Here is a 23497-nt window from a genome sequence, read left to right as displayed (position 1 = left end):
GTTACTTGGTAAGGCAGGTAATTACACATCGTCATTACATGTGACTCGTTCATTGGTACAGGAGTGGAGCACAGGTATGTAGGCAGTCAACAGGATACATTCATTGTGTGTCGTGAAATCCAAAAACAATAAAGGCAAAGCAACCTGCTGGCTTACAACAAACCCCCCCCCCCCCGTCTACTGCATCGTAAATGTACATTGCGGTGCACGTGCCGAATCCAACGCCGGCCGCCCTAGATGCCGCTGTCACGCCCAAAGTCATCAAGATTCAGACCCATCTCAAAGATACTTCTTGGGGCTGTTCGCCTTGCGCTTCTTGTACAGGACATACGCCGTCACCAGGAGCGCCTGCGTACCCACAATAATAAAGATGAGCTTGCCGTGACCCGGCATGCTGCTCGTCACCGTGTGGCTCAGTAGAGTGTGGTGCTGACCCAAGTACCGGTGCAAGTCATCCTGGTGTGCGGACAGCTTGTTGTGGATCTCGTCGCGCAGGGACCGCACCTCGCTCTCCAACTCCCTGATCCGGTGGTTCAGGTCGTCGTTGCGGTTCGAATGCAACAGCTGCTCACGCAGCTCATGGAGAGTGTGCTTGATATCCTCCTGATCGTCATCAGACTTCTTCCTGTGCTGCAGGTTGGTCCGGTGCACGGCGTTGAGAAGGTGCGTCGCCGACTGCAGGCGGTTGTGGAGGTCCTGGAACTGGGCCGACGACGTCGTGTACATCTCGGCCGGTTGATCGGGCATGATGTTGCCGGCCTCGGGGTCCTCTTGAGCGCCACCCGGCGATCGTGTTTGCCGCGACTCGTAGTTGATCTTCTGTTGCTTGTCGTGATGGTCCTCGCCGGAAACAGTCGACTCAGACATGACCACCATCTTAAAGACCTCAAACGAGTCGGGCGTGTCGGGCGTCGCCGCCGAGAGTCCGAAGTGATAGCCCGGCGGGATGCTAACCTTGTCCGTCTCGAAACACAGAGTGCCGTCAATGTCGACCCGGAACGAGGAATGCGTCTGCCGGAACTTGATCTGCGACGGCCGACCCAGGTTGCGGTACTGGTAGTAGCAGTGGCCAAACGCCAGCTTGTCCACGTTGTGCTGGTGTACATAGTCCACGCTTCCGTCGTTGAGGAAGCCCCGAACCATGCCGGTTGCGCCTCCGTGCGTGTCAATGACCAGTCCCAGGCCCTCAAACTTGCCCACCGTGTAAATGCTGTTGGAGCCAATGTCGCGGCTGCCTTGGCGCGCGAGCCAGATGTTGAGATTGCCGTTCCCTCGCTCGGGCCCGTTGGCGCGAAAGTCGACATCGGCGGTCCACGCCGACCGCGTCAGGGGCGAGTCTGCCCAGATGGCACCTCTCTGGTTGCCGGGGGCTACGGGCGTGAGGATGATCTTGTTGGACAGCAGCTCGGGCTGGTGCGGCTGGCCGGAGATGGTGAACCCCGGGATCTTGCCGTGGCCATCGTGATCGAGCCTATGCCAGAAGACGCCAGTGTCAGCCAGGCTCAGCATGAATCCGCAAGGAGACGGACCGTCCAGAATGCCCAAAGCTAAGCTCGTTGATGAGCCACTGCGCCTGGGCAACATTGCCGGCGAGCAGAGCTGCCAGCGCCGCGGAGAGGCCAATCGCACGCATCTTGAATCTCGACTCGACGCAGATACGGGCACGAGGACACGTCGAAGGCTGCAAGGCGTGGTGATGGTGGTGGCAGAGGGGAAAGTCGGGAACTGCCCAGACCAGCTGGCGGAGGGTTGAGGACACTTTGCAGCGGCGCCAGCTCGGGACCCCTGTTTCTAGCGGCGCCGCGCACTGAAACCTGCAGGTTTAAAAAAGAAGAAAAATAATATGACTACCACGAGCCACAGGGGAAAGTAGGGAGATCACAACGCTCCGTTGCAAGTCGGTCGCGTCCAAGGGCTGAGCGACAAGAAGCTCGAGGAAGCGGTCGAGGTAGAGTGAACGAATCCTTGCTCGTCATGCCTCACAAACCGCCCGCTGCTTGACGCGCCTCCACAGCTGGTCAGTGGTAGGTACTTCGTGAACTGCGCCACAGCGGACGACAGGGGTCCCCAGATCGCCTGCCAGGAACTGACAAGGAATTGATTCACGCTCTTCAGATGTCTGTGGCGCAGGTGGCTAAGGCCGGTTCCAGATGTCCTGAGTGCCAATGCAGACAGCTGTCGTCGCGGGAGGTACGTACCGCCAGTGCTGTGGTGGGGAGCTCTCTCTAACCACCAGCCATTGCAGCAAGCTTCTGTGCTTCTCCCGTCCCCCTCGCAAGCTCCGACCGACAGACATGAAGGGCAGCCCAACCCATTGACGCGACTTGTACCGGTGCCGGAGAACACGCGCAAGAGGCTTTGACGGCAGAGCGGTATCATGTCCGAGTTCTACCCGACCTTGGCGCAGTGCGCCATCGTCGCTGGCGCCTTCAAGATCCTCCTGTTTCCTGCCTAGTAACTCATCCCAGGCCCCTCCACCGCCTGCTCGCGACGCTGACAATGCGATAAAGCAAGTCCACCGACTTCGAGGTACATCGAAACTGGCTCGCCATTACAAATACCCTCCCCGTGTCGGAGTGGTACTACGAGAAGACGTCAGAATGGACTCTCGACTATCCGCCCTTCTTCGCCTACTTCGAGTGGCTGCTAGCCCACGTGGCCAGGCTCTTCGATCCAGCCATGCTGCATGTGTACAACCTGAACCATGAGAGCTGGCAGACGGTATACTTTCAACGGGCGAGCGTCCTCGTCACCGAGATCGTTCTAGCCTATGCCCTTCAGATGTTCATCGACACAACACCGTTGCACTCGAAGCGCGCCGCCCAAGTCGCCGCTCTGTCCATCTTTCTGTCGCCGGGTCTTTTGATAATTGACCACATTCACTTTCAGTACAATGGCTTCATGTACGGCATCCTCGTGCTGTCGTTGGTCCTCGCTAGGTGCAGATCGACGCTCCTGCATAGCGGTCTCGTCTTCGCCGCGCTGTTGTGCTTCAAGCACATCTACCTCTACCTCGCGCCCGCGTACTTTGTGTTTCTCCTGCGGACCTATTGCCTGTCGTCTCGCTCGATATTCCGCATCAAGCTGCTCAATTGCATCAAGCTGGGGGGTGGGATCGCGCTCATCTTCGGCGCTGCCTTTGGTCCCTTTGCGGCAATGCGACAGGTTCCACAGCTTTTGAGCAGGCTGTTTCCCTTCTCGCGCGGCCTTTGCCATGCGTACTGGGCACCGAACATCTGGGCACTCTACTCCCTTGCAGACCGCGTTTTGATACACCGTAAGTGCAGCACACAATACTGTACAGATGACATACTAACACGTGTCAGTTGCACCGAGGTTGGGCCTGGCCCTCAAGGAGGACGCGCTGCAAAGCGTTACGCGCGGCTTGGTTGGCGACACGACGTTTGCCGTGTTGCCAGAGATTGTGCCGCGCATGTGCTTTGCCCTGACGCTACTCTTCCAAGGGCTGCCTCTTATCAAGCTATTCGCACAACCGACATGGGAGAACTTTATAGGGGCCGTCACTCTTTGTGGCTACGCTTCCTTTCTTTTCGGCTGGCACGTCCACGAAAAGGCCATCCTGCTGGTCATCATACCCTTTTCCCTCATCGCATTGCGTGACCGGCGACACCTCGGCGCATTCCGCCCGTTGGCCGTGGCGGGGCATGTGTCTCTATTCCCACTGCTCTTTACTCCGGCAGAGTTCCCCATTAAGACTATCTACACCGTTTTCTGGCTGGTGTTATTCCTAATGGCATTTGACCGTCTCGCCCCAGCGTCGAGCAAGCCGCGGTTCTTTCTCCTTGACCGGTTCAGCACGCTGTACATTGCCGTGAGCATTCCGCTGATTGCGTACACGTCACTGTTTCACCAGATAGTATTTGGGAAGAGCTACGAGTTCCTGCCGCTCATGTTCACGAGCTCATATGCGGCCGTGGGGGTGGTGGGCAGCTGGGTCGGATACATGGTGGTGTACTTTACTTCTTAGAGCGGATGCCGCCGGGCACGGAAAACTAGATATTCCAGCGACACCCTGATTTTTCAATGCGACAAGATTCAACGATTTCCGCCCAAGGGCCGCTAGGGGACGTGATGCAGGTAGAGAGCGCCGAAGCTCGCTGAGATTGTAGTGCAGCTGGAGACGCGCTGAGTCAGCCATAAGGGGGGGGGGGGTTCAGACAGGACAAGTGGGGCGCTCCACGTGAGGCGCAAGGCTGACGCCCACTTTGGGCCCAACCCGGACGTCATTTTGCTGAAGGCATGTCTATCAAATCTCCCGGACAGGTGGTCTTTTTCGCGCGCGGCGCAGCGTGGACGGGCAAGGCAGCAACACGGACGGCAGATGCGCGCACGACGCCTTGCGCTGCAGTGTTCAATTGAATTCTCCGTCACCGGCAGGAAACCGCGAGCGCTTGATCACATGTCTGGCGTTTCGTCCTCCCGGCGGGCCTGCGGTGTAAGTCGCGCCGGATCGGTGTTTGCGGACGGCATGACGCCGTAGCTCTCCATGTATATTTTTCAGTGCAAGAGGGCCTTCCATCTCTTAGCTTGTGCAGCAAAAGTTATTTACGACGTCAAGGCAGTTGTTTTGGGGCGACCATGAGTCGCGGACCAGGGGCCCGGGCAGCAGCGGCCTTTGGGGGGGTGGCGTCGCCCTGGAAGAGAGAGACGCGGCGGGCGGCTCCAGCGCCCGGGGGGCGGCGGGCGAGGAGGCCTACCCGACCGGGGGCCACGGCGGCACAACACATACACGGGCATAACTCTACAGGCAGCGGGAATTCGCGCGCCCTTCAACGTGCGCCAGACTCGCCTGCGACAGGCGAGCAAAACGAGCCCAAGAACGCCGGTCGGACATGCGCTGGCGCGTGCGCACGGCGCGGAATGGCGTTGCGGCGGGCGGACGAGGAACTGGGGAGGAGTGGACGGTGGAGTTATGCGCCTTTTGGGAGAGAGGGCGGGCGGCGGGCGGGCGGCGGGAGAGAAACCGCCTGGGGGGGGCAGGTGAGGTGAGGCGAGGCGAGGCGGGCGGCGCGCCGGCGGCGGCGGCAGCACCAGGCGACGAGGACGGGGAGCGGGCTCATTCGCTCCAGCGGGTTGCTGTGGCCCCCCCGGGAGGGACGGGACCCGACACGGGCTGCATGGAGATGAGGTACCTTTGCCTCCACCCACGCTGCAGCAGATACCCAAGGCTAGTACCTACAAGGTACGAGGAAGGGATTGACCTGTACGGTATTCGCACCGCGAAAGCAACGCAACGCACCGCACCGCCGGGCACTCCTCAACTTGGGTCTGGAGGGGGGTCCGGGGGTCGGTGGACGAAGGGGAGACGCGCTGGAGCCGCGGGAATCCGCCGGGCGCGACAACATGACGTGCCCTGGTTATTGATGGAGGAAGATGATTCTGTCGTGTCGTGTCGTGTCGCGCCGTGTCCCTCGCAAGGAAGCAAGCACGACAGGCACCGACCAGCACAAGCATATACATACTCGGTGCTCGCGCTGGAGCCAAGACGGGCAAAAGCTGCGGGACGCGCCGCCGCGTCTCGAGCATTGTTTCCGTTTGTCCACATGCGACTTCCCATCATCAACAAGTTTGCGTTCCGTGGTCCATCCCGCTGCTTGCCTGGCGTAGAGAAGCCGTCGCTGCCGCATATATCTCTGTGCGCCCCCCATTGTGCTGCTGCTCGTGTGTACCGGTGCCGCCATGGGTCATGTTGACGAGACGTCTGATCCCATCCGTCCTCTCTGCTGCTGTTCCTGCAAGCCACCAGGAAGCGAGACACGGGAGTCGACGGAGGTGCGTGGTACTGCCGCCGCCGCCCCCCCCCCCCCCGACATCCACCAGGCACATGTACCGGTACCTGCCGAACCCTGGCGCAGCTACCGGCCGTCGGCGTCGCGCAGAGGTACCCTTTCGCCGGCGCGTGCGCCAACGAGTGACCCGGCCCCCATTGTCCCTTTGATCGGTCCTGTCTTGTCGCCGCCCGTGCCCACCCCCCACAGTTTTCCTTTCCCTCCTGCTGGTTCCCTTCACCTCCCACCACCCACGCAATTCTTTTCCTCTCCTTCCTCCTTGCTCCTCCTCTTCCTCGCCTTGTTGCACTTATCCATCGCGTCTTTTGCCGGCCGCTGCCCGCTCGTCGTCCGCCACCACCACGCGCAGCTGCTCCTCATCTGCCTCACGACCGCAGCAGCATATATACACGCTTCTCCAACGACGCGCCGTAGGCCCCTCAGCTTAGACACCCAGGTCGCGTGTAAGTCCGCGACGCTGAGCCTGGCCGCCCGCAACGGCCACCACCCAAAGCCGCATTGCCAACCTCGAACGAAACTGCTCATCCCGCCCCAACCCCAAAACCTTGCGCCTCGACATCCAGCAATCGCGACGTCACGCCGGTCAAACTGCCTGCGCGCCCGCCCCTGCACCGCCTCGCTGCCTCGCAACCACGCGTCGCTGGGCTCATGACATCTCACCCTCAACTCCCTCACTCATCTTGTTTTGTTAGTGTATGAGGGGACTGCGTCAGCCGCCCGCCCAGGTGTCTCTTCATCTGCCCCTCGAGGCAAGCAGTCGCCTAGACTCTCGTTCGCAATGGTAAGCAACAACAAACGCGCCCTCCCCCGTACTCATGTTCGCCGCCGTCCTTTGGCGCCGCCACCGGCTTACCCGTACCCGCAGGTGCTTTTCAAGCGAAAACCAGTCAAGTTCCTGCCACCACCAGACATTGAAGATGAGAACACAGAGGTACGCGACCGCCCCCCGTAGCTGATACGCATCGCGGCCGGCCCCTTTCTCACGGTTGGACTGCCACAGGTCTGGCACATCCCGCAGACGGGAGAGATTTTTGCGACATACGAGGACTATCTAAACAGGTAAGTCCCTGGGTACCCAGTTTTCTACCTCCTCATGCCCCCGGCACCGCTGACCTCGAACCCCCCTAGAATGGACTTTTACAAGCAGGTAGGGCACCATTGCCACGTCGCATGGCGCGCGTCAACTTGAGATGGAGCGAGGGGCTCACCAACATTGCCAGCGTCGCTTTAATGATCAGATTACCGGCCACTCCGGCCTGACTTTTTTTGAGGCCTATAGCAGCGAGGTGCGCTTCACTGACCCTCACATGTAGACATGGAGGACGTGTCTGTTTCCCAGACGGCACATTCCCGCTGACACCCATGCGCAGCTCACCGGCGGTCGCGAGGTCGAAGCCACCTTCCCTGAAGCGCTCAAAGGCCCCATCCTACGCAAGGTTCAGTTCCAGACCATCTCGCGCCTGGATAACCTCGTGGACATGATCTTCGATGAGTTCAAGCACGACTACTATCCTGGGGAGGACGTAACGGTCACCATTGATGGCGGGGAGAGGCTCCAAGGGCTTGTTAGGGACAAGTCGACGTTTGGACCACGGATACTCGCCGATGGCTCCCGCACGCAACCAGTCACGCGATATCTCGTGGTGAGCAAGGTGGACCCCGATTTTGAAGCCATGGTCACCGACGAACACATCTGCCGCGAACGTGGCGTCTTCACCAAGGCCATGTTACGCTCCTTCATCAAAAAGACGGTCACTCGAGAGGCATGGAATGGCGCGCCCTGGCTGGTGAAGCACGACTATGCCGGGCAGTATCACATTGACACCCGCGTCCCGCCTCATTTGCGCTACGACACCAAGCTCCAGGAGCGCAAACAGCTGCAGGCTCAGAAGCGCGCCGCCCCTCACGACGTCAATGGGCACGGCCTGCACACCGGGCCGGTTCGCTTGCCGGAGCTGAAGCCAGCGCCTAAGAGCCACAAGGGCAAGCACGGCCAGCAGGGAGCCAAGGGCTTGAAGTGGCCGGCCAACATGTCCGTCAACGGCGTCAACGGCACCCACGACCATGCGCCCCCTGTCCGGGAGCCAACGCCGCCTCCTCCCCCTCCTCCACCGAAGTACCCGATCGAGGATCTGCAACTGGAGCCAAAAGAGGGTAGTGTGCGCCCTCCGCTCAAATTCATGTGCAGGAATCCTCCAGTCGAGTTGAGGAATGGAGATGCCAACCCATCTAACGAGCCAACAAATGACCATATCGACATGGCCTCAGTCGGCCCTCTCTTAGAGACGTGGGATACTCTGAATGTCTATTGCGAGATCTTCCAGCTCGACTCTTTTACGTTTGATGACTTTGTCGAGGCCATGTCGGTGTCTTCAACAGAGGTTCCCGTTCAGCTGTTTGACGAACTTCACTGCTCGGTGCTCAAGGTCTTGGTAGACTCGGAGCAAGAAGGCGGCAAAGTACGAATCACGCTACCCGAGCTCGAGGAGGACGACAGCGACGAGGAGGATGAAGACGAGGACATGGACGAGACGGCCGAGCCGACGCCGGAGCCGGAGCCCAAGCCGACGGGCCGAGCTACCAGGAGCAGCTTGGCCAAGGCCGAGGCTGAGCGCCTCGCTGCCGAAGCCGCCGCCGCGGAGGAGGAGGTCCTGCGGGCTGAGCTCGAGTCGAAACACCGCGCCGAGGAGCTGTTGCGCGAGTACGACTGGATCGAGCACCTTCGCAAGCGAGACTTTGCCAACGGCGGGTGGGAGCGTATCGTCGTCGGCCTGTTCCACCAGCTATCGAAGAGCGAGCGCCAGGAGAAGCAGTGCGAGGAACTCTTGTTGCAGCTCGTGCCTCCCGAGACGGAGCCGACACAGGAGGCGGTCCGCCAGCGATATGGCGAGCTGGACGTCAACTTCCGCGTCAAGGCGCTGCAGCTCCTCTGTATGCTCACCATGGAGACCAAGGCGGTCCGCGGGTACATGGAGGACTGCAGTGAGACGATGACCAAGTATCGCAAGGAGCGGATCGAGTGGCAGAGGAAGCGAAAGCAGGCGTACGTCCAGACGGTGGGCTTTTCCCATGCAGAGCTGCATCAGCTAACTTGCGTCTAGTGTCGAGGATTTGCGACTGCTCAACGAGGATCGTAAGGCGATGCTCCCTGAGAGCACGCCCGCCGAAGAGTCCAAGGACACGGCCAGCAAAGACGACGATGTCAAAATGACGGACGCGGACGACTCGCAGATGGACCAGGACAACGGCGTCAATGGCACAGCCAACGGCAACGGGAGCGGCAAAGGCCAAAAGAAGCGCCGCGGTCGCCAGTCGGACAAGCAGCGGAAGCTCGAGGATGAAGAAGAGCGCAAGGCCAAGGCAAAGGAAGCCGAAGATAAGGAGAAGGAAAAGGCGCCCATCGTCAGGCTCCCACCACAGCAGATGAAGCAGTACAACAAGATCCTCAAGGAGATCCAAAAGAAGGAGGACTTCATCAAAGAGTGCGAGGACGAGGTGGCCATCATTGAGAACGACCTGCGTGAGGCCGACTGCCCGAGAACGCGTGTGCTGGGCAAGGATCGGTTCTGGAACCGGTACTACTGGTTCGAGCGCAACGGCATGCCGTACGCCGGGTTGCCAAACAGCTCGACGGCGTGGGCCGAGTACGCCAACGGGTGCATCTGGGTGCAGGGCCCGGACGAGCTGGAGCGGGAAGGGTACATCGACGTACCTGCGGAGCTGCAAAACGAATACAGGGCCAAGTTCAACATGACGGTGCCGGAGCGCAAGGCGAAGGAGGAGGGCGGGACGAGCATCTTCAACGCGAACCAATGGGGCTACATCGCAGACCCAGACAAGGTGGACCAGCTGATCCGATGGCTGGACCCGCGAGGGTTCAACGAGTTGAAGCTACGCAAGGAGCTGCTCAACTACCGCGACAAGATTGCGACGCACATGGAGAACCGCAAGAAGTACCTAGGGATCGACGAGGAGAAGCAGGAAGAAGCGGCGGCGGCGGCGACGGCGACTACGGCAAAGCGGACGAGCTCGCGAATCCGCGAAAAGACGCCGGAGACGCGCAACTACCGGTGCCTGATGTGGGAGAACACGATGGCGCTGGAGGAGCTGGGTCATCTCCACATGGAGCAGCCGCCGCCACCTCGGTCGAGGAAGCAGACGAAGAAGCGGGAGGCGCAGGGCGAGCCGGCGGGCCGTGGCACGACCAAAGCGCGCAAGAAGTAGCAGGGATTTGTTTGCGTTGACTTTGTTTTCTTTTCTTGGTGCATGAGCCGGGCATGGACATGGACGCAATCCATGGGTTGATTTTTCTTGCTTTGATCTATTTCTGCGGCAAAGCATGGCGTACTACTGGAGGCCGGACGAAGGGAGGGGTTGGTAAGGTTCTATCATGAGGAGCATATACAGCCGACGTCGGAGATGGGAGCGTTGGGCATTTGACTAGGTTTGGATGAAGCAGTAACGTAGATAGAGGCATGGTTGAAATGATGGGAGAGCATTATTGAGTGTGCGTGCGTGTCACGAAGAAGAGAGCGTGTGGCCCTTGAACGAGGTGGAGATTTACATATAACGGGCTGAACAAGCTGCCGGCTTACGAGCTGGCTGGCCTGTGAGGGGATTTGTAAGATGCCCAAGGAAGATGCGCCGACGCAGGTGCGATCAATGTCCCGTTCCGCGTGGCCTTGACCGAAGGAGCAGGCGATTCGAGGAATGGCGGCGGTGGCGGTGGTAATGCGTGTTAGCGAGTGCGAGACGCTAGAGGCAATGCTGACCCTCTTGTTTCGCCGTAAGTTGTGCATGAAAGTCGGTTGGTTGGGTTGTTGGGCGGGAGGCTGATGAATGAGTTGCCTTGAATTTTGCTTTGCCTCTTTGGACGGGGGGGGGGAGGGGTTGGAAGGGCAGTTGCAGTTGCGGTTGTGGCTTGCTGCCTTGGCTGGGCATCTCGCATTCGCATTCCTCCTGCCGGCAAAGCTGCGTCGCTCCAATCACAGCTTGCACTTTCTTCCGTTGGCAGGAGATGCATAATTTTGAGAAAGAGAGAGGACAAGAGAGAGAGACATGGCCGACACACCACCACATGTATGTCCGTGCGTGGTGTTGCGGCTCATAAATCCATACATACAGAGAGAGATGGCAGAAGGGGGGGCCAGTTACACAGTGAGCGAGCGGCTGGCTTTCACACATGCGTCACTGATAGCAGTAGCAAGTCCCTACAGGTTGGCGACGAGGCTGTCCAATGTGTTCGACCCGTCAGTCCGTCCGTCCGTCCGTCCGTCCGTCCGTCCGACGCGCGGCCGCTACGCACGCAACACGCTGATAAATCGGCGACGACGTCAACAGGCGAGGCCGACGGGCAACAAACAGCAACACCAAAACAACACAAGAAGAAGACGACACGACGACGACGACGACGACGGCCAACAATAAAAAAAAAGGATTCCCATATGATGGACCCAAACGACCTCGGCTCATCGCCGCCCGCCTCCTGCGCTAAAAACGACAGGTACACGAAAACAAGCGTGAACGGGTATTGCAGGTAGAGGTGGGTGGGGTGCATACTGTGGTAGTTAGTAGGTACCTACCTTTATTTCACTGCAGAAAAAAGTGTAGAGCCAGCCACCTACCCACCCACACCCACTTCCCTCCCTCCCTCCCGGCAGAGCCTCGTTCCGTGCCCGGTAGTGTACCTATCTATCTGCAGGTATGCTGGACTGAGAGCTGGAGACTGTAAAGGCGGCGGGCGCCGCCTGTAGTACTAAGTACCGAGTTAGTGAATCGCAAGCATGGCGTCATGGAGTGTGAGCTTGCGACCGGCCCTCCCGCCCGAAAAGGTCCGGGCCCTAACGACTACTACTAACCCAGGTTGATACCTTGGTGCCTACCTAACTACCTACCTGTCTATCTTACCTCTTGCTTCAGGGGGGGGAGGGACGGAACCGGGGGGGCCCGCGCTGCTGCCTCGGCCGCTTGTCCGTCCGCTTGGTGATTGTGCGTTTCTGCGGGAGAAGGTTGTTGCTCCGAAGCGCGCGCGCGATCGCGCCGGCCGGGTAGGGCGTGGGTAGCAAGTATATGGATGATGGCATTGGCACGGCCTCGGCGAGAGAGAGGGGCGGGCGGTGGTCGGTCGGTCGGTCGGTCGGTCCCCGGAGATGTATATATTGAGGGTCGTACCAACGTGGATGGGGGGGCCTTGCGTCAGACATCATCATCATCGTCGTCACCGCCAGTGATTACCATCATCGTCGCCCATTCCATCGTCCTGGTCGTCGTCAGTCACCAATTTGCCGGCGCATACATACAAAGAAACATACCTACGCGACAGTTCTACACCGATTGGTACCGTAAAGGCTCGCCCGCAACTGGCGTCCATTGCTGCTCTCTAGACTCGACCGCGTCCAACTGTCGTCTTCCCCCCCCCCCCCCCTTCTCCTTTTCACTCCGTCGTTCGACCGCCCGCGAGACACACCAGGAGCATCCCTCCACCATGGCGTCCAGCGAGGAACTCCCCAAGGTGACGCTGTACTGGTGAGCACGAACCCCCTTTCCCCCTGTTTGGCTCCCCCATACATGCCCTCTCCGTCATCGCCGCCGCCTCTCTCTTGTCAGAAGGCGGCGGCATACATCAATAGGGGCGGGGGGGACCACGCCGTCATGGACAGTTTGCGTCTAATCGAATGTCGTGTCGTTCAAAACGCGCAGGCTCAACGGCTCCCGCTCGCAGCGCATCCTGTGGCTGCTCGAGGAGCTCAAGGTGCCGTACGAGGTCGAGGTGTTCCACCGCAACAAGCAGACGATGCTGGCGCCGCCCGAGCTCGAGAAGATTCACCCGCTCGGCAAGTCGCCCGTCGTCAGCGTCCTGCCCGCCGGCGCGAAGCCCGGCACCGAGCCCCTCGTCCTCGCCGAGAGCGGCCTCATGACCGAGTACCTGTGCGAGCACCTGCCCGAGGGCCGCCGCCTGGTGCCGCCCAAGTGGAAGGACGGCTGCGAGGGCAAGGTGGGCGGCGAGACGGAGGCGTGGATGCGGTTCCGCTACCTGCTTCACTATGCCGAGGGGAGCCTGATGCCCACGCTGGTGGTGGCGCTCGTCACGTCGCGTGCGTATTCCTCTGACACTCTCTGACACTCTCTTCTCCTTTTCCTCCTCCCCTCCCCTCCCACAGAATAGATGATGCTCCGACGACGACGACGACGACGCTGACCCATGCTGACTCTCTCCCGCTGCAGAGCTCAAGTCCCCCGCGCAGGTGCCCTTCATCGTGCGTCCCATCACCTCCATCGCCGCCAACCGCATCCTGTCGCAGTTCGTCTTCCCCAACGCGCTCAAGCACCTGCGCCTCATCGAGTCGTACCTCGAGACCTCGGGCGGGCGCTACCTGTGCGGCGACTCCCTGACGGCCGCCGACATCCTCATGAGCTTCCCCCTCATCGCCGCAAAGGACCGCTGGGACGACATGGGCCGCTTCGAGGGCGGCCACTGGGCCAAGCAGTTCCCCCGCGTCGCCCGCTACGTCGCCCTGCTCGAGGCCGAGGACGGGTACCGCCGCAGCGTCGAGCGCATCGAGGAGATTGACGGCCAAAAGTTTGCCCCGTCGCTGTGAGATACATACTATAGGCAGGCTCGTCGTGAGGGTTGGGTGGTTCTGGTGGAGATGGTGGGTGCTATCCATAGTTTGGTAATGTCGCAATGAAGATCCCAGGGAAACACGAGTGCGCATTTATTCGGTGGTTCAACATGTACAGACTAGAATAGTATAGGATGTCCTGTGGCTCAGTTAGACACTTGGACTGGCGGGGACAATATCTTTCAACTCTCTCTCCTTCTCTCTCATAGCTCCCATAACATCCATATAGATGGATGCAGTATTCGCACTATCAACAGACAGATATTCACTATATTTCATTGTGTTATTACAAGCGCTCGCCGTGCCGCGACCCGCCCCCATCGTCTGAGGTGCCTGCCCCCCGCCGCCGTCCTGTGCTGCCTGCCCGCCCGTGCTGTTTGTAGCGCCCGGGACCCCAAGGCACGTCCCGCCATTGGCCAGTCAGTGCCCACGCCACTGAACGCACCCCTGTCAGCCATTCGCCAACCTCAACCTCACCTCAATCTTCAATATCGACGTCTGAAGCGAGAAAAAAAAAAGCTGCCGAGCTCTCATCACCACCCCTCGCCCATCCATTGGGCTCACAACGAGGCACACGTTGCCCGCGGCACGAAGCGCACCCCCCCCCCCCCTCTCCGCTCCCATTCTATCCTGCAGGCGTCATGTACGCCTCGCGAGCAGTCTGCCTGAGATGCGCGTCGCGCATGCGCCTGGCCGTGACGACTTCGGCAGCAGCAACGTCCTCCCCGCGGCTCTCCTCATCGACTGCAGCCGATGCCTCGCCAGACGCCAGCGGCGCCGTGGGCACGCCTCCAGGGGACAATGGGCAGCCGCGGCAGCAGTTCCAGTCGCAAACATCTTCCTCGACATCCCACCAGCAGCACGCGCGCCACCGTCGGCCGCCGTCCCGCCAAAGGGGCGCCAGAGCCTCACAACAGTCCGCCGTAGCCCTCTTCAACGATGTCGTCAACAAGGCACCGCAGCCCTCTGCCTCAGACTCGTCCACTCTTTCCACAGCTGTCGAGAAGCAGCAGCAGCAACAACAACAAGCAGCAAACAAGCCCGTCGCCGCCACCACCGCTCTCGGCGAGTGGGAAATCGCCGCCAAGATGAAGGAGCTCGCCGAGCGCAAGGCTCTCGACCCGCGCGACCGCCTGCGCATCTTCAGCGCCGACATCTGGCCGCACGTCCGCGAGCTGCGCGGCCACATGCCCAGCCACCTGTACATGGCGACGACGCAGTTGCTTGCGCGCGCCTGCGACGCCGCCGCCGAGGCCGGCGACACGGGCGGCGTCGGCCTCGAGCTCTCCTCCATGTGCGCCACCATCGGCAAGTGGGACCTCGACTTGCGCAACGAGCTCGTCCTGAGCCTGTGCCACTCCCTTATCCACAGAAAGCACTCATCCACCGAGCGCGCCGCCATCACCGAAGAGCTCATCGACCTGTGGAAGCACATCTCGCAGCTGCGCCGCAGGAGCCAGGGGCACCACGCGCCGTTGCGGTTTGTCCTGCCCACGCCTACGGAAGCGTTTGGCCGTGATGACCCAGGCCAGCAGAAGCAGCAGCAGCGGTCCAGCAACATGAACCCGACGACCAAGGCCCTCTCCTGCATCTTCATCCAGTTCCGCATCGAGCAGGGCGCCATGCTGGTCCCGGGCCTGTTGGCCACGGTCGCCGTGCTCTCCGACCCGAGATTCGCGCGACAGGGCAGCCAAGTCAAGGCGGCGCCGCTCTTGAACCTTGTGATAAAGGCCTTTCAGCGGCAGGGCAACCCGGATCAGGCCTACATCGAGGAGGTGTTCCGCGACAAGATTCGCTTCCCGGCGTCCAAGCTGGACGAGCTTGAGGCTTACACGCTCAACCAGTGGCCGTACGCCGAGGCCATGCTGTCCAACACGGCTGCGCCCTGGAGACAGGCCCTTGAGGGCTCCAAGCGGGAAGGCGCCTCGTCTTCCGGCCTCGCCACATTTCACAAACAACTGCGCGCCGCGTACCGCGCCCGCAACACAGGCGCCGTCGTCTCCATCTGGCAGGACCTCACGGCGCGGCTGGCGGAACAGCCCGACCTGGCGCGGCGGATGCGCGAGGATCCCGAGTTCCTCGACTTCTGGGTCTTTGTGTGGTGCGCCGTGCGGCGGCCCGTCAAGCTGCAGGAGACGCTCGACCTGATGCAGGAGATTGGAGTGCGGCCCACGGTCAAGACGTACACGGCCATGATGCACGGGTGGAAGATGTGCAAGGACGGCGAGAAGATCGCCGCGCTGTGGGACAAGCTCGTCGAGTCGGGCATGCGGCTCGACGCCGTCATCTGGACCGAGCGTATCTCGGGGCTCATCGAGTCGGGGAGGCCGCAGGCCGGCGTACACGCGCTCGCCGAGATGATGGCCCTGTGGAAGCAGGCGCTCGCCAGGAAGGGCGGCGACGCCGTCGCGACTGCGGCCACGACCACGGTCGTCCAGCCCAGCATCGAGGTGGTCAACGCCGCCTTCAAGGGCCTCATCCGGCTCGACCTCAAGGCGGCCCACGAGGTGCTCGCGTGGGCGGGCCGCGAGGGCATCGAGCCCAACGTCCGCACCTACAACATCCTCCTGCGCGAGAGCTTCCGCGGCAACGCGGCGCCCGACGACGACGTACAGTCGCTCCTCCGCGCCATGAAGCGCCAGGGCGTCGAGCCCGACGCCGCCACATTCACCATCATCCTCGAGGAGGTTCTCGGCGCCATGGACAACACGTCGGCCGCCGAGCAGGTCCTCGCCGTCCGCCAGGTACTCGACGACATCGAGGCCGCCGGCCTGCGGCCCAACCTCGAGACGTACGGCAAGATGCTCTACGCCGTCGCCTCGCTCACCCACGGCGGCGCCGACGACGCCATCGCCGCCGTCCAGGAGCACATGCGCGCCGCCGGCTTCTCGGCCACGCCGCACATGGTCACCATCCTCATCGAGCGCGCCATCGCCCGCATATCTTCATCCTCCCCCTCGGTCTCTTCTTCTTCTTCGCCGTCGCCACCACCATCATCATCATCATCATCACCATCATCACCGTCCAGCGCCGCCGCCGCCGCCGCGCAAATCCAGGCCATCCTCCGCGAGCACAACCTCACCCACGTCGGACAGGGCGACCAGACGCTGTGGGAGCGCGTCATGAGCGCCCACGCCGCCGCCGGCGACGTCCCCGCCGCCATGCGCGTCTTCGGCGACCTCGCCCGCGCCGGCCGCCCCGTCAGCTCACTCCCCTGCCTGACGGACCTGCTCCGCGCGCTGCTCGACGCCGGGCGCGTCGACGACGCCCGCGACGTGGTCGGCGTCGTGCTCGCGCACAAGACCCGCCGCGCGGCTGCCGAGGGCCCCGGTGGGAACGGAAGCGGAAGCGTCAGCTCCAGCGGCATGAGCAGCGCTGCCGCTGCTGCTGCTGCTGCTCCTTCAGCCGCTGACAACAGCCTCGCCAGAGACGGCCCTGGCCCCGTCGTCAGCAACAGCGAGTCCGCACGCGACGCGCGCTACTGGCGACACCACTTTTGGTACATGGCGCGCGAGAACGGGCTGCTCAACTGGGACGAAGTGCCGCCCGAGTTGCAGGCGCAGCTGCGCGGGCAGGGGAGCGGCTGAGCACATCCATGTACCCAACTACATCTCCCTACTTTCCCGGCCAGGGGGCCTGTTCACCATAGACCTGTACGTACGTAGCAGTAGCATGTATCACAGAAGACATGGTAAAGGGGGGTCATATAAGACTCGTCTGATGCAAAATTGTAATCCATCCAACTGACCGTGCCTCGCCATTCCTAATGCTGCCCGTGCATGGCCTTGCAATTTACCCGCGCCTCAAGAACGCCCAAACACCAAGCGGCATTGATGGCGCCGCATGCCCCAACCAAGGCCCATCCCGTTTTCCTCCCGTTTCGTCATGGCATGATATCCCATCCCACCCGGCGTGCCAACCTCGCGCACATCCCGTTCCGTTTCCCTGGTTCCATCGCCTGTTCGTATCTCACGACTCGTCCATGGCGTCTTCGCTCGCCGCAGCAGCGACACCTTGGCTCATCGAGGCCGGAGGCCGCCGCCGCCCACCATCATCATCTTCACCACCGCCACCACCTGCTGCATCCCCGGACGCAGCAGCCAGCGCCGCCGCCGCCCTCTCCAGCCCCTCGACCTCGTCCCTACCCAGCCCGCGGCCCTGTCCCTGCCAGTCCCCGTCGCGCACCTCCCCCCGCGGGCCGAGCTCCAGTCCGCCCGCACGCTCCAGGTACTCGCGTGACGAGGCCTCGATGTACTCTGCGCGCTGGCGCCGCCACGTCTTGTTATTGTTGTTACCCCTGCCATCCTCGTTGTCGTTGTCGTCGGTCGCATCCGCCGCATCGTTGCCGTCTTCCAGCGTGCCCAGGTCCGGCTGAAGGGTGCGCAGCGACGTCGACAGGGCGCGCAGGGCCTGCAGCTGGGAGAGGGCAAACTCGGCCGTCGTGGTAATGGGCTGGTCAGTGCCGCCGTCTTCGAGCGTGCCCTTTTCGCCAAGGAATTTGAGCGGAGCGCGCGACGAGGACGATAGTGACGATCCCTCGCCCTCCTGCTGTTGTGCGGTGCCGTCCTCCCTCTTGACCTCCGCGTCGCCATCATTGTCGTCAGCGTCGCCGCGCACGCCCAGCACGGTACGAAGCCGCCGCAGTAGCACGTCGTTGCGCGCGCGCTCGGCCTCGAGGGCAGCCTGGAGGCGCTGGCTCGCCTGCAGCTTGCGGCGGAGGGCGGTGACGGACGCGGGCGTGGGGCGGTCCGGATCTACCGCTCCTTCTCCCCCTCCCCCTGGCTGAACATGGGGGGCGTGTCCTCGCTGCTGCTGCGCTGTGGTGGCGCCGCCAAAGTCGAGGCCGTCGTAGTGGGCGAGGCGCATGTAAGGCTGGTCGTTGGGGCGGACGCTGAGGATGTTGCGCATGGTGTAGAGCTCAAAGAGGTCAAAGTTCTTGTCAATGGAGGCGTTTAGTAGCGTTTCGAGCTGGTGCGTGCCGTTTTCGATTTCGCGCTTGGCCGCCTCTTCGGGGGCCAGCTGCTGCTGCTGGTCATTGTCATCGACGGTAGCGTTAGACCTGCCCTTCTTGGACTTTTTGCCCGCCCCCTGGGATGACGACGAGAATCCGAGCTTCTGCGGCGGGATGGACAGCAGGAGGCGCTCGACAGAATCGAGGGCGCGGTCGGCGAGCACGTTGACCGTGTTGATGATGTCGTCGATGAGGGCCTATGTGTGCGGTGCAGGCGCGCGCGCTGGGTAAGCTTCTTTCCCGCGCACAAGGACGAAACAGGGACGGGGTACGTACGACGGGTGGGTAGCCCAGATGCTCGGTCAGGAGCTCATAATCGCTGTTTGCGGGCGGCGCTGTCATAGTGAAGGGCGAATGGGCGACGGGCGTGGTGTTGCGAATGGCTTCAGACGCGCCGGCGCGCGCCCACGAGACGCGTTCCTCGGCTGGAAAGGCGCTCGAGGGCTGCGAGATCGTAGGAGGGGACCAGGCAGGGACAAGAGCGGTGGTAGTAGGAGGCGGGAGGTGAGGGGATTGCCGCACGATTTTTTATTTGAACGCTGTGTACTTGTAGTTTTGAATTGAGGCCGAAGATGGATGAAGAAGAGGCGAGGACAGTCGCGTCCAGATGTTTCATTCAATTGATGTCGAAAGATCCCAAGCTCCAGTGCAACCCGCCCTGTAACAGACCCAGTGGCCGCCCGTGCAGTGGGTGTGGGTGAGGTGAGGTGCCTGGGGGCGAGAAAGAGCTGCAGCCCTCCTGCCCCGCTGCAGGGCAGGTTGCGTCACCCCCGCACCCACCCGTCCGCCCCCAAGCCAGCATGGAAGCCGCAAGCCTGACCGTTGCATAGGTACCTAGTAGAGTGCCCGAGTGACAGTGACAGCCCTGGCGCCCCAATCCATCTGATCCGCCCACCACCACCAGCCTGGTCCCTGAGTAACTACCTCCACCTCTTCTTACCTACACTACCTCATCTACCTCAACTTCAAGCTTCATCGCCTCGCAGGGGACCCAAAGCCCTCTTCCCGCCGCCGCCGCCGCCGCCGCCTCCTCCCGCACCTCACCTGAAACCCCTTCCGGATATCCTCCCAGCCCCTTTCCCCCGTCCCTCTCACTCCTGCGGTCCCACCTCCAAACACGCGCGCACGCGCCCGGTTCTCCCGGAGGAGCCTAGAGCAGAGGGACAGACGCAGCCATGTCGCAGTTCAAGGACGTGATGAAGAAGGGGTGGCACCCCGAAAAGTCAAAGTCGAGCTCGGGATCCGGCTCCGGCTCCGGCTCCGGCTCCAAATCAATCACGGGCATGGGCATCAGAGGCAAAGCCGTACGTTGATATCATATCCCCCTTTCCTTTCGCCCAAGCCCACTATTGTGGGAGACTCGCCCCCCAGACGAGACGCTCACACATCGCCAACTCCCTTCCTCCCAACAGTCAGGCCTCATAGGCCGCAATAACGGTGACTCGAGGGACGAGGATCGCGCCAACCACGTCTCCCGCCCGCTCGCCTCCCTCAAGGATCCCGCGTCCTTCGCCCCTCCGCCCAGGCGCACCGGCGCCGGCCTCGCCCCCGCGCCGCCTCCCTCCACCGAGAAGCGCAAGGTCATCGCCGCGCCTTCCAAGTACCAGGACCCCCGGGCCCCCCCTCCTCCGCCGTCACGACAAGACGAAGAGTACCAGCAGCAGTTGCAGCTCGAGGCCCCGTCCGAGGAACCCCAACAACCTCGCCCCTACCGCACCGACACGAGCGGCCTGAGGACCGACCACCTCCCTCCGCCGCCCGGTCGCAGAGACGGTGCCGACGGCAGGAGCCCGCCGCCCTATGAGGCCGTCGCCGGAGGTACGCGCGCTGCTCCTGCCCCTGCTGCTGCGGCGCCGCCGAGCCTGCCGCCGCGGCTGCCGCCCCGAACGAACAGCGCGAGCCCCCAGGGCGGGAGCCCGCACACCGCCGTCAGTGGTAGTGGCGGATACTTGAACGCGGGCGCCGTCAACAGGCTGGGCGCCGCCGGCGTCTCCGTCCCTGGCCTCGGCATCGGTCGCTCAAGCCCTGCCCACGCCGGGTCCCCGAGCCCGCCTCCCCCGCGACCCGCCGCTGCCGCCGGTGCGGGCAACGGCAACGGAAACGGCGGTGGCTACGGCGCGCAGGTCAACGAGCTACAGAATAGGTTCTCCAGGCTGGGCTCCTCTGCCTCGCCCGGGTCTGCGTCGCCGGCCCCCGCGCCCGCTCCCCCCAGCCAGGGCACCACGTGGGCGCAGAAGCAGGCCGCCCTCAAGACGGCCTCGTCCTTCCACAAAGACCCCTCGTCCGTGTCCCTCTCCGACGCAAAGGCCGCCATCGGCACCGCCAACAACTTTCGCCAGCGCCACGGAGACCAGGTCGCCGCGGGCGCGAGATCCGCCAACAGCCTGAATCAAAAGTACGGGTTCGCGGACAAGGCTGGCGCTTTTGCCGGCCGGGGACAAGCGGCGTCAGCGCAGACCAACGCCGGAGATTCCAGTGCCAATGTCAATGTCAACGCCGTGGCCACGGCGCTCGCGGGCAAGAAGAAGCCGCCGCCGCCGCCGCCGCCCAAGAAGAAGCCCGGGCTGGGCGGCTCGTCAAACGCGCCTCCCGTCGATGACGACACCCCGCCGCCGGTGCCGATGTCTACGCGACCGACATTTTAGCCTCTCTACTCCTACGGCAATTTTGCATCTGGGCGGCGTCAGTTTTAGTGCGTTGGCGGGCTTTTAAATTCTGTCGGCGTGCAAAGAAGTATTCACATTCACAAGACGGAGTTGAGCGACGTATGGGATGCTGCGACGGGCATGAGACTCGTTACTTTTTTTGGAATCCCGTCCGTAGGGTAGGGGTTTTTCACCCGGCTCCGGGGCAAGACGAAATAGTATGGCTTCTCCTATATCATGACCCCGCCATGCCGGTAGGACGCGCGTGTGCAGATACAATCGAAGCCGATGGAATCAGTACGCTTAGACCTTGGTCTCCTTGACGCCGTGCTTCCAGACGATGACATAGGGGGTGACACCATCCTCGCGGTAGTTGAGGAGGACGACACTGGGCGTCCCGAATTAGCATGCGCGTTCGATACAAGAGTCGGGAGAGCAGGAAAACAGGGGGGTTGGGTTCTTACAGGCCGTCGGGGTTCATGGACTCGCCAGTGTAGAACTCGAGGTCCTTGAAGTTGGGCAGGAGCTTCTCCTTGACGTAGGTTTGAGCGCCCTTCTCGAAAGCGGTGATGGTGTCGGCATCAGCACCCTTCTCCTGGAGGGCAGCCTTGACGGCCTTGAGGTAGCCTGAGCGGCGTGTCAGTACGGTCTGCGGCTGTGCCGTTGCGGCAACGGGGATCGAGGTGGAAGGGGATCGGCGCACCCTTGAGGTAGCCCAGGTAGCCCTTCTTGTCGAACTGGGTGGACTGGAGACGGAAGGAGTGGACAATGTTGTTGACCTTGACGGCCTGGTCCTCGACGGTCTCATCGTCACCGCCCTCGGCAGAGGCGTTGGCACCGGTGTCTGGTTGACAGCGTCCGGGTCAGTCTGGCGGCTCTCCAATGGGGCAGATTTCGCAGTCCTCTGTGCGCCTGCACCCGCGCCCCCTCACGGCCGCTGCCGCACTGGCGCTTGCTTGCACTGCCAGCGCGGAGCAGGAGGGGAGGGGGGCCTGTTGTTGAGGCGCGCGGTGCGACGAGGCAACGCGCGAGTGGTTTTGTTTTTTCCGTTTCAATCCGCCGCCTCCTAAGCCTGCGGGTTTCTCTCGCACGTACCAACATTGACAGCCGCCTCCGTGATCATGGCGCAGTCGGCCTCGTAGACGATGCCATCGATCTCCTTGAGGTCGAACGAGTCGGAGATGATCTCGTCACCGGTGAGGATATCCTATTTTGCGCGTTCCTCGGTCAGCCCATCATCTTCTTCGGGCACAAAAAAAAAATAGGCGGGGAGGGGCGGCGACTTGAGTCCCTGGCGGGGTAACGAGAGCCGCCGCGCAAAGGGGGAGGGGAGGGCCAGGGCGGCGCGCGCGCAGATGACGAAGCTCGCACATTGACAGATTTCAACATTATAAAGTTCAAAAACTTACGTTGTAAATCTTCATTTTGGCGGTTCGCGATGAATCGACGACGGGCTGAGCTGCAGAGAGGCGGGAAGGGTGATGGATGGACGTGGAGGAGCAAGTAGTGAGGGAAGGTGGGGAGGGAGAGATTCAGGATGGATGCTTTTTCACTTGGTCGCAGCCAGGCCAGGCCAGGCCAGGGCTGGGTTGCTGGGTTGGCGGGGGAGAAAATTCATTGCTTCCACTGTGTTGACTGGGGCTGGTGGTGGCGCGTGGGCGGGCAGCCACTCGAGCGGGCGGGCCTGGCTCTCTCCCCTCCCGTCTGCCCAGGCTGTGGCTCTTGCTCCCACCCAGTGCATTAAAGGTAACTACCATCTATCCATCGCCATCAACGGTGGGGTTCTCATCGCCGCAGCCAATCTCAGCGCGTGAACTGGGCAGCTAGCTACCAACTGAGTCCAGACTTCCAGGCTCCGGCGGCGGCCCCGCCTGCACTCAAAAAATTTCGTCCAGTTAGTAGTTACTTCGTACAACATACTAAACCTCCCGTGCGCGGTCATAGTCTCTCCAGACCAGCTGGCTGGTAGTAGGAGGCCCTCATTGCGTAATGCCTCGTTTACGCTGCCGTCACTCGTCACGCTGCACTGGTGAGGTCCCTGCGTCAAGCGTCTACTGGGCGACCGCCTGCCTAGTTCATCACTATTGTACTAAGATAGGGTGTGAGTTAACTACTTACATACCTAGTACGTTAGTATCTACCTTTTATGTGATGGTGATGTGTCGCTCGCATACAATGTGCCTTGAGGCTGATAAGTCTAAGACAAGGCATAGATGTAAATGCCTCTGCTACTGGGTGTTATGACCACAACGTATTAAAGGAACGTGAGAATTGCCATTCGGTGCTCTCTTATCTAAGAAGTCTTGTTACGGGGACATGTGTCGTCTACCTGGGATAGCTCCGTTATGTCGTCATGTGTCGCTGTTGGGCACCAACCACGACTTAAACGACTAAAGCGCCTGCAGTACA

At 61.7% G+C, this 23497-nt stretch overlaps 8 protein-coding genes across 10 annotated transcripts; 5 read left to right on the top strand and 3 right to left on the bottom strand.

Annotated features, from left to right (window-relative positions):
* Positions 1-7: 7 nt before the first annotated feature.
* On the bottom strand, positions 8-1979 carry JDV02_002754 (uncharacterized protein). The gene is made up of 2 exons (XM_047983822.1): positions 1530-1979; positions 8-1471 (listed from the first exon to the last, which is right to left on the bottom strand). The coding sequence occupies exons 1-2, from the start codon at positions 1631-1633 to the stop codon at positions 280-282; spliced, it is 1296 nt and encodes a 431-aa protein (XP_047839794.1). The 5' UTR covers positions 1634-1979; the 3' UTR covers positions 8-279.
* A 264-nt stretch (positions 1980-2243) lies between these two features.
* Positions 2244-4061, top strand: ALG8 (glucosyltransferase). Of its 2 annotated transcripts, XM_047983820.1 has the most exons (3): positions 2244-2454; positions 2511-3277; positions 3327-4061. In XM_047983820.1, exons 1-3 carry the CDS (start codon positions 2378-2380, stop codon positions 3986-3988), a joined length of 1506 nt encoding a protein of 501 aa, XP_047839792.1. In that variant the 5' UTR covers positions 2244-2377; the 3' UTR covers positions 3989-4061. The 2 variants fall into 2 exon arrangements, with proteins under 2 accessions (XP_047839792.1, XP_047839793.1); XM_047983821.1 differs by having other exon boundaries at positions 2244-3277.
* A 1982-nt stretch (positions 4062-6043) lies between these two features.
* Positions 6044-10368, top strand: JDV02_002752 (glucosyltransferase). 2 transcript variants are annotated; one of them, XM_047983818.1, is made up of 7 exons: positions 6044-6591; positions 6676-6741; positions 6811-6869; positions 6939-6957; positions 7031-7096; positions 7181-8853; positions 8912-10368. In XM_047983818.1, exons 1-7 carry the CDS (start codon positions 6589-6591, stop codon positions 10032-10034), a joined length of 3009 nt encoding a protein of 1002 aa, XP_047839790.1. In that variant the 5' UTR covers positions 6044-6588; the 3' UTR covers positions 10035-10368. The 2 variants fall into 2 exon arrangements, with proteins under 2 accessions (XP_047839790.1, XP_047839791.1); XM_047983819.1 differs by lacking the exons at positions 6044-6591; positions 6676-6741; positions 6811-6869 and having other exon boundaries at positions 6937-7096.
* Positions 10369-11998: 1630 nt separating this feature from the next.
* Positions 11999-13689, top strand: GTT1 (Glutathione transferase). The gene is made up of 3 exons (XM_047983817.1): positions 11999-12335; positions 12510-12904; positions 13035-13689. The coding sequence occupies exons 1-3, from the start codon at positions 12295-12297 to the stop codon at positions 13406-13408; spliced, it is 810 nt and encodes a 269-aa protein (XP_047839789.1). The 5' UTR covers positions 11999-12294; the 3' UTR covers positions 13409-13689.
* Positions 13690-14005: 316 nt separating this feature from the next.
* Positions 14006-17173, top strand: JDV02_002750 (uncharacterized protein). The gene has a single exon (XM_047983816.1). It carries the CDS (start codon positions 14074-14076, stop codon positions 17017-17019), a length of 2946 nt encoding a protein of 981 aa, XP_047839788.1. The 5' UTR covers positions 14006-14073; the 3' UTR covers positions 17020-17173.
* Positions 17131-19104, bottom strand: JDV02_002749 (uncharacterized protein). Its single transcript, XM_047983815.1, has 2 exons — positions 18720-19104; positions 17131-18640 (listed from the first exon to the last, which is right to left on the bottom strand). Exons 1-2 carry the CDS (start codon positions 18783-18785, stop codon positions 17402-17404), a joined length of 1305 nt encoding a protein of 434 aa, XP_047839787.1. The 5' UTR covers positions 18786-19104; the 3' UTR covers positions 17131-17401.
* A 233-nt stretch (positions 19105-19337) lies between these two features.
* On the top strand, positions 19338-21320 carry JDV02_002748 (uncharacterized protein). The gene is made up of 2 exons (XM_047983814.1): positions 19338-19747; positions 19856-21320. Exons 1-2 carry the CDS (start codon positions 19619-19621, stop codon positions 21086-21088), a joined length of 1362 nt encoding a protein of 453 aa, XP_047839786.1. The 5' UTR covers positions 19338-19618; the 3' UTR covers positions 21089-21320.
* Positions 21321-21391: 71 nt separating this feature from the next.
* JDV02_002747 (uncharacterized protein) lies at positions 21392-22512 on the bottom strand (the record flags this gene model as incomplete). Its single annotated transcript, XM_047983813.1, has 5 exons — positions 21392-21476; positions 21553-21715; positions 21792-21932; positions 22184-22295; positions 22498-22512. The coding sequence occupies 5 exons, from the start codon at positions 22510-22512 to the stop codon at positions 21392-21394; spliced, it is 516 nt and encodes a 171-aa protein (XP_047839785.1).
* Positions 22513-23497: the final 985 nt, after the last annotated feature.

This window comes from Purpureocillium takamizusanense, chromosome 2 (genome assembly GCF_022605165.1).
Source record: "Purpureocillium takamizusanense chromosome 2, complete sequence".
NCBI lineage: Eukaryota > Fungi > Ascomycota > Sordariomycetes > Hypocreales > Ophiocordycipitaceae > Purpureocillium > Purpureocillium takamizusanense.
The sequence above is the reverse complement of the archived record's forward strand: the minus strand, read 5'-3'. Positions and strand labels throughout refer to the sequence as shown.